This window comes from Solenopsis invicta, chromosome 7 (assembly GCF_016802725.1).
Source record: "Solenopsis invicta isolate M01_SB chromosome 7, UNIL_Sinv_3.0, whole genome shotgun sequence".
Lineage (NCBI taxonomy): Eukaryota > Metazoa > Arthropoda > Insecta > Hymenoptera > Formicidae > Solenopsis > Solenopsis invicta.
This window is the reverse complement of record NC_052670.1, coordinates 9,837,204-9,848,038: the sequence shown is the minus strand read 5'-3', so window position 1 is coordinate 9,848,038 and position 10,835 is coordinate 9,837,204. Positions and strand designations below refer to the sequence as shown.

The 10,835-nt window shown below is 32.2% G+C and overlaps 3 protein-coding genes across 4 annotated transcripts; 2 read left to right on the top strand and 1 right to left on the bottom strand.

Moving 5' to 3' along the window:
• The first annotated feature begins 775 nt into the window (after positions 1-775).
• LOC105200061 (phospholipase A2 group XV) lies at positions 776-4,009 on the top strand. 2 transcript variants are annotated; one of them, XM_011167436.3, is made up of 7 exons: positions 776-1,140; positions 1,395-1,537; positions 1,623-1,857; positions 1,979-2,206; positions 2,418-2,589; positions 2,670-2,792; positions 2,890-4,009. In XM_011167436.3, the coding sequence occupies exons 1-7, from the start codon at positions 1,029-1,031 to the stop codon at positions 3,104-3,106; spliced, it is 1,230 nt and encodes a 409-aa protein (XP_011165738.1). In that variant the 5' UTR covers positions 776-1,028; the 3' UTR covers positions 3,107-4,009. The 2 variants fall into 2 exon arrangements, with proteins under 2 accessions (XP_011165738.1, XP_039307960.1); XM_039452026.1 differs by having other exon boundaries at positions 903-1,140; positions 1,263-1,537.
• On the bottom strand, positions 3,320-7,269 carry LOC105200062 (TBC1 domain family member 20). Its single transcript, XM_011167437.3, has 5 exons — positions 6,414-7,269; positions 5,918-6,161; positions 5,607-5,810; positions 5,197-5,416; positions 3,320-5,119 (listed from the first exon to the last, which is right to left on the bottom strand). Exons 1-5 carry the CDS (start codon positions 6,832-6,834, stop codon positions 4,814-4,816), a joined length of 1,395 nt encoding a protein of 464 aa, XP_011165739.1. The 5' UTR covers positions 6,835-7,269; the 3' UTR covers positions 3,320-4,813.
• Positions 7,270-8,067: 798 nt separating this feature from the next.
• LOC105200063 (translocon-associated protein subunit gamma) lies at positions 8,068-10,245 on the top strand. The gene is made up of 4 exons (XM_011167440.3): positions 8,068-8,327; positions 8,906-9,033; positions 9,403-9,494; positions 9,649-10,245. The coding sequence occupies exons 1-4, from the start codon at positions 8,198-8,200 to the stop codon at positions 9,845-9,847; spliced, it is 549 nt and encodes a 182-aa protein (XP_011165742.1). The 5' UTR covers positions 8,068-8,197; the 3' UTR covers positions 9,848-10,245.
• Positions 10,246-10,835: the final 590 nt, after the last annotated feature.

Here is a 10,835-nt window from a genome sequence, read left to right as displayed (position 1 = left end):
AAAAATAAAAAGAATGAGTTAAACCTCATTAACGATTAGAATTTTAAAATTAATCCATATTAGCAAAAATAAGCAATATTATTTATAGTTTTAATAAAATTGCTTTTTTTTTTTTGCTGAAAAAAAAAACCAAAAAATGCCAGTTTTTTTTAATTTTGATTTGCAAAAATTGTTGTGTAAATGGTATGCTATTATCTAATTTTTAATGTCTATTGCGGTAAAATGTACGCAATCTATTTTTTTTTTTTTTTTTTTTTTTGAAAGAATTTAAGCAAATGTTTTACAAACATCTAAATTTTTCCAATAAATTTTTTCCTTGGGGAAAAAACTGAGGAAATGCGCGGAAAATGGATAAAAAATAGTTTCTTTCCGAGCCTTCAAAACTCTTATTATTTATATTGGCGGAAAAAAACTATTTGAAGTCTATTTATTTTGTAATAGTAACGCACGTAATTGGAACATGACGAAATTTCTCTCTTTCGATCTCCATAAACTCGCGCTTATCGACAATTTTAATTGACTCGCTTGATGACATATTTGTCAATCACGCTAAGGCAGGAAGACGCAAATGACGACCGAGCGGGTAGTCATCGCTTGCGAAAGCGTGCCAATGAAACGAAACGTGTTGTTCTCGTCCGTCGCTCCGATTGGTCATCGCCGATCGCGAGCCTCTCCTTCTCTTCCTGCGCACGTGTGCATATGTGTATGAGATAAGACATCAACTGATTACTCCGACAAAACAACGCGATGACAGCGCATTGACTCTCACGGACAGTAGCGCCAGCGTTGTAATGTTTTTCGGACCATCCCCTCCATGCGAATTGCGTCTCCTCTATAGTCTTCGTGGACGAGCGTTTGTCACATTTTGTTCGTCGGTTCGGAGAAGGACGCACGGACGCCGAGCAACGCCGAGCGCAAACCGTCCGTCGAGTTTGGTTGCGAGGTATTCGACTCCGGGACATTCACGTGTTTCCTCTCCCCGTGTTGACTCCGCCTGCCGTCTTTAAATCCGCAGTCGTGGACGAACAATGCGCCTGGCGGCTCTCCTGAGCGCAACAATTATTCTCTCGCTCGCCGCGCGACCGGCAAGCTCAAAATCCTGGCGCGTCAAGACGAAACAAGTGTCGCCCGTTATCTTAGGTGAGTTACCCAAACAACGTCTTTGTTTATACAAAAAACGTTTTGTTTAGAAACGTCTTTTCGAGCGTTCGTTCGAAGGTTATTCTCTGACTCCTTTCTTTCTCTCTTTCTCTGCATCTTAGGGCGCAAAACGCGGCACTGAAGTGCTTTGTACGCAATTCTCTTATCGTAATGTCGTAGAACTTCGAAGATATCAACTTATCTCGAGACGTTGCGAAAAGCGCGTTTACTCACAAAGGAAAATGATATTCCAGTTCCAGGTAATGGCGGCAGTCAGGTCGAGGCTAAGCTCAACAAGACGTCGGTGGTGCATTACATCTGTGAAAAAGTATCCAACGATTATTTCAGCCTATGGCTGAACATGGAACTGCTCGTACCTGTCGTGATAGACTGTTTTGTATGATCGTTGATCTGTCATGCGCTAGTTTTCCTTCTTTCCTGGCCAAGAATAATTTGAAAGTATATTTTGAATTTTGTTGCAGATCGATAATCTCAAATTAAATTATGATAATGTAACGAGAACCTCTAGTAATCAGCCTGGTGTAGAGACAAGGATACCAGGATGGGGCAATCCGCTTGTAGTCGAATACATAGATCCCAGCAGGGCCTCGCCAGGCTCGTATTTCAAGGACATTGGAAATATGCTGGTGACCGACTTAGGATACGTCAGAAACACGTCGTTGCGCGGTGCGCCTTACGATTTCAGAAAGGGCCCTAGTATGTAGAAAAAACAATATTGATAAGTTGTTTCAGATAGGCATTAAGCATTGGCATTTAGTAATGTGTATCTTACTTGATTATACTACAAATTTACCGAGATAAAGATCTTGAATTCCAGGTGAGAGTGAAGAATTCTTCACTAAGCTGAAAACTCTAGTCGAGAAAACATATGTAATGAATAATAATACACCAGTGACACTACTGGCTCACAGCATGGGCGGTCCCATGTCCCTCATAATGTTACAACGCCAGAGTCAAAAGTGGAAAGACAAATACATAAATGCCCTAATCACAATTGGTGCTGTATGGGCAGGATCTGTCAAGGCTATCAAAGTATTTGCCATTGGTAAATATACCAATTTATCTATAATAGGGATTTACATGATCAACAATATTATCAGTATCATTGATTAAATAAGATACCTAATAGTCATTATATTATTGCGCATATTTCTGATAAATTATCAGATAACTTAAAAATAATATAATTTATATAAATTTTTCTTTTGTTTTATAAAATATCATACTTTACACATTTTAAACTTATATATCTACAGGAGATGACTTAGGCACATATTTTCTTCGTGAAAGTGTATTAAGAAATGAACAGATAACGAATCCAAGTTTAGGGTGGTTATTACCATCAAAACTATTTTGGAAAGACACAGAGATTTTGGTGCAGTCAGATCAGAAAAATTACACATTGAATGATTTACAACAATATTTTAAGTAAGGTTATTTAGATAATTATTATATCTGCTGCATTTTATTCTCAAATATTTTTAAACATATTTTTAAACATATTACAGAGACATAGACGTCCCTAACGCTTGGGAATTCAGAAAAGACAGTGAAAAATATCAGTTGGATTTTACAGCACCAGGTGTTGAAGTACATTGTTTATACGGCAGCAAAGTGGACACTGTAGAAAAGTTTGTATATAATTTGGTTGCATAAAAAATTTATATTAGATATTTGGATTTGTGACGAAATAGTCGTTTAATTAAATTTGCATTTATTTTTGTACAGGTTGTATTATAAGGGTACAAATGTAAATGGTTATCCTCAATTAATAGTTGGAGATGGTGACGGAACTGTGAATATTAGAAGTTTGGAGGCATGTACACATTGGCGGAAATCACAAAACCAAAAAATTTATAATCAAAGTTTTCCTGGAGTGGATCACACTGAAATCTTGAGAAATCCTGACGCTTTAGCATACATTAAGAAAGTTCTAACAGTGTAACATGACTCATTAGTATTAATGACATGCAAAAAATGTAACGATTTAGTTAATTTAATTTAATTTTTTAAATTATTTTTTACATTTTGATATAAATTAATATTCGAAATATAAAATAATTTTAATAAGATTATATTGAAGAAACGTTTTACTAATTTAACCAAGTAATTTACCAATATATATAATAATTTATTGGCAAAAAAATACGAGACAATATAATCGAAAATATATTTTTATTAACTACAATGTTCATTAAAATATATCATTACATAACACACCAGCAAATATCAATTGGGAATATTATAAAGTGGTGCAGTTACAAAAACATTTTCTAAATGTCAATACTTCCGCTCATTAACTAACTATGCTCTCCTATAAATATAATACTTTATCTCCTTCTCATATGTATATTTATATATTCAATATATATTATCAATTTTTACGTAATGTGATCTCACGTGAAACAAAGAGCAATCAAGTTAAAATGACTAGTGATATATAGTAATAATATTTTACACCCTACATATAAAGTGTTTATATTGTACAGTAACATATTTTTTTAGTGGCTGATACAGCATAATTAGAATAACAATGAAATCCGAGTTTCATAATCTACTAGTCAGAAATCCATTGTAAATATATATATTTACATCGATTTATAATTGCCATGAACACTTATAATAATATAGACTAATATTAAAGTCTCAAGAAATTTGATAAAAATATTTCCTTAGGAAATATTGATAAACAAGTCAAATTTCTTAAGTGAACTTCACAAGTTTTTTTTGGTAATATCCAGATATAACCTCTTGTATCTCTTTTGGTATAAATAAATTTATAAATACGTATATGGACTTATATATGTAATATACATATGTAATAAACACTTATAGGAGCATATTAAAAGTTTCTATAAAATTATATTTATGTACAAAATGGTGAAAAATAAATATCCTATGTAAAGTATAAGCATTGATATTGTAATCTTTTAATATTGAATGTTATCATACTTGATAAACTAGATAATGCATGACTAAATATATATTTTCTAAGTTAAAACAATATAATATATATAAATTACTACAAAAAAGAAATTTACATCATCAAAGATAATAATAAACAAATGTTGTTAAAAAATAAAATGTTTTTATTATTGATCATAACGATTAATTAGCATAATTTTTCTTTTTTGCAGATGTAATTATAAATAGATAAAATTTTGTCTAATCACAGATAATATATAACAACATAATTATAATTAACATTACTTATTACGTACAAAATCTTTTTACATGTTTTATGTTCAATTTAAACAATGTTCAATTTAGGTAACAAACTTTTTGCAATTATGAATAGTTGAAATTACTTCTCTCCTGTAAATTTTCATATATTTGTGATTCTTTTTTTAACACATATTAAATAGTTCAGATTAGCCTTCAGAACACAGCATAAAGGCAGCGTAGGAATGCACAAGATTCTGATTCATGTGTCCTAGAACAGATTTGCTCAAATACTGACAACCAAACCTTTCATTCTTAGCAATACATATACCTTGCCCCTTCATTTCTTTGGTGCTTGCTTTTAATCTTATACTTTTAAATTTTTGTCCAAACTCATCAGCGACATCAAAGAAGTGAAAAGTTTTTGTTTTAAAAAATATAAAAATTCTAATTTTAATATATTTTATACAACAAATAATATCTCCTAATGTCAGTTAAGCCCTGTCGAGGATCTTATAAAAGCATATATTCCCAAAGCTAAAATAGTCACAACAGTAATGGTCTTGTAACTTCTAATGCGATAAGATATCCTTGGCGTTGACTGAACAATTTTTAATTTTCGTTGTCTTTCTCTCTCCTGGCGGCTTGCTTCCGCCTTTGCCTTCCATTCTTGTTCTTTAATCTTTCTCTTATGATCATAATCCCTGACATCATTACTGATAGATTCAGGGGGATATTGTCGATATAGATTCTTTGCTTCTACCATAAGATTTTCAAATGGCAAGTCATCAGGTAACTGAAAATGTAAACTTGCATTTAAGTAATTCTATTTTTTTTTTTTTCATAGCCAACTATTTTCTTAATTATACTCACCGTACACAATACCTTATGCGTATGCCCCATGTCGGGTGTAGTATTGAAGATTTCTGTAGCTCTATGTGCAACAATTACTGTACTTAAATAGAGAGGCATGAACGGGGGACTACCCAGGAAAAAATCAAATAATCTATGCAACAATTTTCGATTTTCCGCATACTTGTGTGCATACCATGTTGTATATTCAGCCAGAGCAAAGTGTGGAAATAGTTCTACACTAAAATTTAAAAAAAAAATCTGCTATTAGTAATAAGATTATATTAGTAGCAGCAAAAGTGTAAAATAAAAATATAATTAAAATAAAAAAAAATTTTTGAGATAATTTATACATAAAATATTATTAATTTTATAACTTTAAATTTTTAATTAAAAAATTCCAGATCATGTTTGAATAGATGAGAACTAACTTTTCTAAATGTTCTAAAAGAGTAGGGTGTACTCTTTCCAGCAATGCAAATATATAAAATAACTCTTGATTCACTTTTTCCATGGTCTTTTCCATGAACCTTTCCAGGAATTCTAGCGAGATACTCTCAAGCACGTACAAGCCTGTTTGTAATCCCATCACAAGCAACACAGTCGCTGCCACATCATTGTATCCCTGGTAGTAACTAAGAACACATTATTTTATTTTGTATTGCAATAAGACACAAGTTATAGATATACATAAATTTATCAAAAACTGTAACAAACATTATTCATGCTTAAATATACTAACTTCAATTGGGAATGTCTATGAAGTACCCAGCACATAAGCTGAGTTAACTGCTCCTGAAAATTTTCCGTCTCTTTTTCCGTCGCATTCGGCGAGATATGACTACCACTACGTGCCACATCCTTCAATATCTGCTGGTAAATCTCATTTGGTATATAAGTATGTACAGTTTCTAGTCCATCAACAGGCGCAAGCTCCAATTGTGCCAGTCGCAAAAGTTTCGGCCACAGTACCCTTCGTACATCATCTACAGATCATCCTCATGATTTCAAGACTTATTCACAAAAAACAGAATTATTCTCAAAAAGGAACCATTTTTTATAAGTGATATTAGAAGATTAGCTCTGGGAATTATCATCTGTATCCAGAAACTACCTTAGCAATCACGCGCAAAATCAAAAACTATGAAATTCTCTTTCGAGGCAAAGAATTTCAAAGAGCAAAATTATTGTTAAGGTTCCTTGTTGATCATAATGTATCGTCACCTGGGTAAAAGTACCATTAACGAAGCCTTCGCTGCTGCAGCCGAGCAGTCTGAGCTCTCCTAACGTGAGATCCGGATTAATGATGCTGCCGCGGATAACGCTCATCTTCATTTTCTCGCGACTCGTGAAAGCCTCCGTGGTTGCGCTGTCATGGTCATCCTCGCGAGACGTTAGCACGCCGTTCCGCTGCTTGCCCGCCGCGGCCACATCGGCGAGATCCGGTATCCGCGGCACGACGCCGCCGTGCCACGCTTTCGTGGAGTCGGGCAAAGTTATAAGGGGCACGCGATCGAGCCCGGTGTCATCCGCCTTGGCCGCCGACTCGGGCACGTTCCTTCTGCGAACCTTGTTGTGGTTATGGTTCTCGGTTGGCGTCGACGCTGCTGACACATCTGTCGTCGCTTGCAGGGGCACTTCCTCGTTCTCGGCCTCCATAAGTTTACGGTTGTCGAGGTTGATTTATGCCGGAGGCACTAACATAACACTGACAATTTAATCGGAATTTCCAAAAATGCTTTGAACGAGCTAACGGAACGCCGCTGATCCGTCAGCAATGACAGCAAATGGCACACTACTCCGCTAGTATGCTACGCCAGACAAAGACGCCAGCTAGACGCTAGAAGCTGCTAGTAGTGCGAATTTGCCACTGTTAGTTTATATCCTATAGCACTATTAAAAAACGACAACCTATGCAAAGTAACAAGTGGGGATGTCCAAATTATACCGCGGTTAATTCATTATACAATATAAATTTCATTACGCCTTAATGGTTTGGAGATAACGCGAATGACGAACGCTATAGATATGAGACAAATAAACGTAATAAGATATTTGTGTTCCAAAGTTCAGTCTATAAAGTTTTTAAGAGTGTGCATTTTGGAAGGAATATTTAAAAAATTAGGATTGTGCCGTAAGTTTTAAAATTACGCCTATATGGATTATTTATGTATATAATTATTGCAGAATTGTATAGTATTGTGCTAACAATAAGCTGTATATTTCAAGATTACCCCCGGGTTTTTTACATAAAAGAATAAACAATTATATGTGATGTTTACACGAACTTTTTTCATGTAGACAATACAAACATGTAAAATATGCAAACTATATTATAAACTAGATAATGCAAAACACGATTCAGAAAAAAAGCAATTGAGTTTCAAAATTATTAATACAATATATACATCTGATTTTAATGTATTAATAATAAAAATATATAATAATTAAATATATTATTAAAAATTAAAAAGTTAAAAAAAATAGAACAAATTTTCATTATATGTTACACGTACCAAGTTCAAATAAAAGCATCTCTCTAATATTTTTTATTTAATTGATATCACATTTAACTTATTTCCATTATTTCTAACGAAATCTGAATCTTCTGTGATTATTGTTTACATAAATAACATGTAAAACATGGTTTATATATTTTGCATCGTACACACATAACATAATTTATCTTTTACGCGTAAATGATCAATCCTGAAAAATAACTCTTTTAAAATTAATAAGTCAGTAAGTAAAATTTCTGACATACCTACAAATGATCACGAATGTTCGACAAAGTTTGCGGCAAATTGTCTGTAGGGGACAGAACTGGCGCCTCGATCGATATCCGTGAGGAATGACGATGAGGGACACGTCACCAACACGTCTCCACACCGAAGCTTTTTACGCATGCGCACCATTTGTTTGCGACTGTCTCCGCTGGTCTCCGCCGACCGTCCGTCAAGCCGTCAAGTTGTAGTCCTCGTGGTCGAACAGTTGTCCGGTTACCTCGTCGATATTACTGAAAATGTCAGGAAAATCTAAGGCATTTACCAAAGAAGAGGAGCTGCTGCTGCAGGACTTCTCCAGGAACGTGTCGACGAAGTCCTCGGCGTTATTCTACGGCAATGCCTTCATCGTTTCGGCGATACCCATTTGTGAGTACAAAAACTTGTCAAGCACACAGAAAAAATACTCCTTTCGTCATTTTTTTCTGTTATATTGTGCAATTAGTTTCCTGTTGTATAAAATTTCATGTTGTCTGATTTATTATCCAATTTAAAATACAGCTAAAGAACCAAAATTGGACAATTGTGTCTCAGAACTTAACAAGTATTGTCATAGCAGACAAAATCTATAATCAACATATTTTTAAATACAAAGCTTGTTATATGTGAATTGAATAAGTCAGCTAATATATAAAACATTATCAACACAGAGATTTTTGCATATAATAATTTTGGTAGAGTTGTTTCTACATAAGAAGCATTAGATATATGTTCTTTTAAATATTTAGGTTTAGGTTTAAATGATTACACTTCTAATTAGAGTATTTAAATCAGAATTTATTTTCATCCATTTATGTGTACTTAATCTTTTAATTTAATTTTAATAACAGGTATAATTTAATATCCAATATAAAGCTTTGTTTATATTGATCTGATTTAATATTTAAAATAAAATAAATCATATAAAAATCTTTACTTTTTATTAACTAATATTGTGCTTTTTTTAGGGTTGTTTTGGAGAATACATTTGATCGATCTATACTCCAACTTGATCTCTTTTGTATTGGTTACGTTGGCAAGCACATACGCTCTTGCCTTGGCATATAAAAACACAAAATTTATCCTCAAACATAAGGTATGTTATACATGTATTTAGGATATTATTAACCATTGGAAGCTGATATCAAAAATCATTAATTAAATAATACTAATTAATTTCAAGGAATTAAAATGACACAACTTGTATAAAAAAGAATACTACGGTTATTTTAGTAATAATAATTCAAGATTTATAATTGATGGTAGGTTTTCAATAAACCTACCATTAGCTTCAGAAGATTAAAATAAATCACTTTATATAATTTTTATATAAGATTGTAAAGAAATCCATCTTCTAATTTTTACTCTAAATTTATTGAAAAACTTGATGAAAAATTCTAAGAGATAATGTATGTTTATGACACTGGTAATATAAATATAATGTAATAATATTTTGTATGTACAGATTGCTGTAAAAAGAGAAGATGCTGTAACTAAGGAAATAAGTCGCAAACTTGCAGAGGACAAGAAGATGAGCAAAAAAGAAAAGGACGAGAGGTAATGCTTCAAATTTTTTAAAAACATAAACGTTTTATCAATCAATCATCCATTGATAATATCATCTGAATGATCTTTTCAACACAATTGATTATTATAAAAGTATGTCATACCTTCTGTGAAATATTGATTTATATTATTTTTAAATATCTAGGATCTTGTGGAAGAAGAATGAAGTGGCAGATTATGAAGCAACAACATTCTCAATTTTCTACAATAACGCCCTGTTCCTAGCATTCGTCATCGTATCTTCGTTTTACATTTTAAAAACGTTCACGCCTGCGGTAAATTATATACTATCCGTAGGTGCTACCAGTGCATTCTTAGCACTGTTTTCAACGGGATCCCAATAATATATACTACAAACTCATGTATTCTGTTAACTAATTTCATAAGAAATCTCCATCTGTTCGATTTACCTTTTGATATGGAACAATCATGGATAATAAACACATTTCTATTTATAATAAAATCATTTACTACGAATTATTTGCTATCTCCAGACAAGTTGGTGAACCAGTTACTATAGTTTAAAACTAAAATTTAAAAATTGTTTTTATTAAGTAATAAAATAAAACCATCTTATACATTTGACATTTTTATAAGCATAATTTTAATTAAACTCCAATTAATTTAATCAGTAAGTAATTAGGCTAATAAAATTAGCAAAGTTTGTAAATATATAATATATTGTCCTTAAATTAATCTTCCTTCCTATGTGTCAAACAATAAAAATTAATGATTCTGTCCATCCGTCGACTTGCTGTCTTTTTAAAGGTTTTTATAAAATTTTAGCAACAAATTATATGAGAAAAAAAATTTAAATTGATAGTTGTTAATCATCAATTCCCGACGATTATTATTACTACTATGTTGTTATGTATTTATCTCCATAATAAAAACAGAAAAAATATATGAACACAGTATTAGTCTAATAAGTTTAATTAAAAATAATTTTAATTGTTAAATCAATAACAGTATTAATGAAACAAATATTTATACTAAAAGAGCGCATGACGTATTTATTTGCTGTTAAGAATGTTTTGGCTATAAAATATCAGTTAAAAATTATTGAAATTTAAACATTAGTTTTTTAAGTTTATTTTTTTCTTTTTCTAATCTACAACAAACTTTATCGTAAATGTACAAAGTTTAATCTTGAAACCAGCTGCAAAGAACAAAATATTGAATAATTTAGTTCAGAGCTGTCCAGGATTTGTACTTTTGGACTTGAAATTGAAATGTAGTGTAGGGGTTCATACTTATTTTGTCTCGTTCTTATTCTTCACTTCATTGCTGTTTTGTCTCATTGCCAAGGACGACACTGTACATAATCTGAGA

Bases quoted from the DNA above. Each gene is read 5' to 3' on its own strand.
- LOC105200063 (XM_011167440.3), top strand. From the start codon at position 8,198: ATGTCAGGAAAATCTAAGGCATTTACCAAAGAAGAGGAGCTGCTGCTG. The intron at 8,328-8,905 runs GTGAGTACAAAA...TGCTTTTTTTAG, and splicing joins CGTTTCGGCGATACCCATTT to GGTTGTTTTGGAGAATACAT. The intron at 9,495-9,648 runs GTAATGCTTCAA...TTAAATATCTAG, and splicing joins AAAAAAGAAAAGGACGAGAG to GATCTTGTGGAAGAAGAATG.
- LOC105200061 (XM_011167436.3), top strand. From the start codon at position 1,029: ATGCGCCTGGCGGCTCTCCTGAGCGCAACAATTATTCTCTCGCTCGCC. The intron at 1,538-1,622 runs GTATGATCGTTG...ATTTTGTTGCAG, and splicing joins CTGTCGTGATAGACTGTTTT to ATCGATAATCTCAAATTAAA. The intron at 2,590-2,669 runs GTAAGGTTATTT...AACATATTACAG, and splicing joins GATTTACAACAATATTTTAA to AGACATAGACGTCCCTAACG.
- LOC105200062 (XM_011167437.3), bottom strand. From the start codon at position 6,834: ATGGAGGCCGAGAACGAGGAAGTGCCCCTGCAAGCGACGACAGATGTG. The intron at 5,811-5,917 runs GTTAGTATATTT...ATGTGTTCTTAG, and splicing joins CATAGACATTCCCAATTGAA to TTACTACCAGGGATACAATG. The intron at 5,120-5,196 runs GTGAGTATAATT...TTACATTTTCAG, and splicing joins CGCATAAGGTATTGTGTACG to TTACCTGATGACTTGCCATT.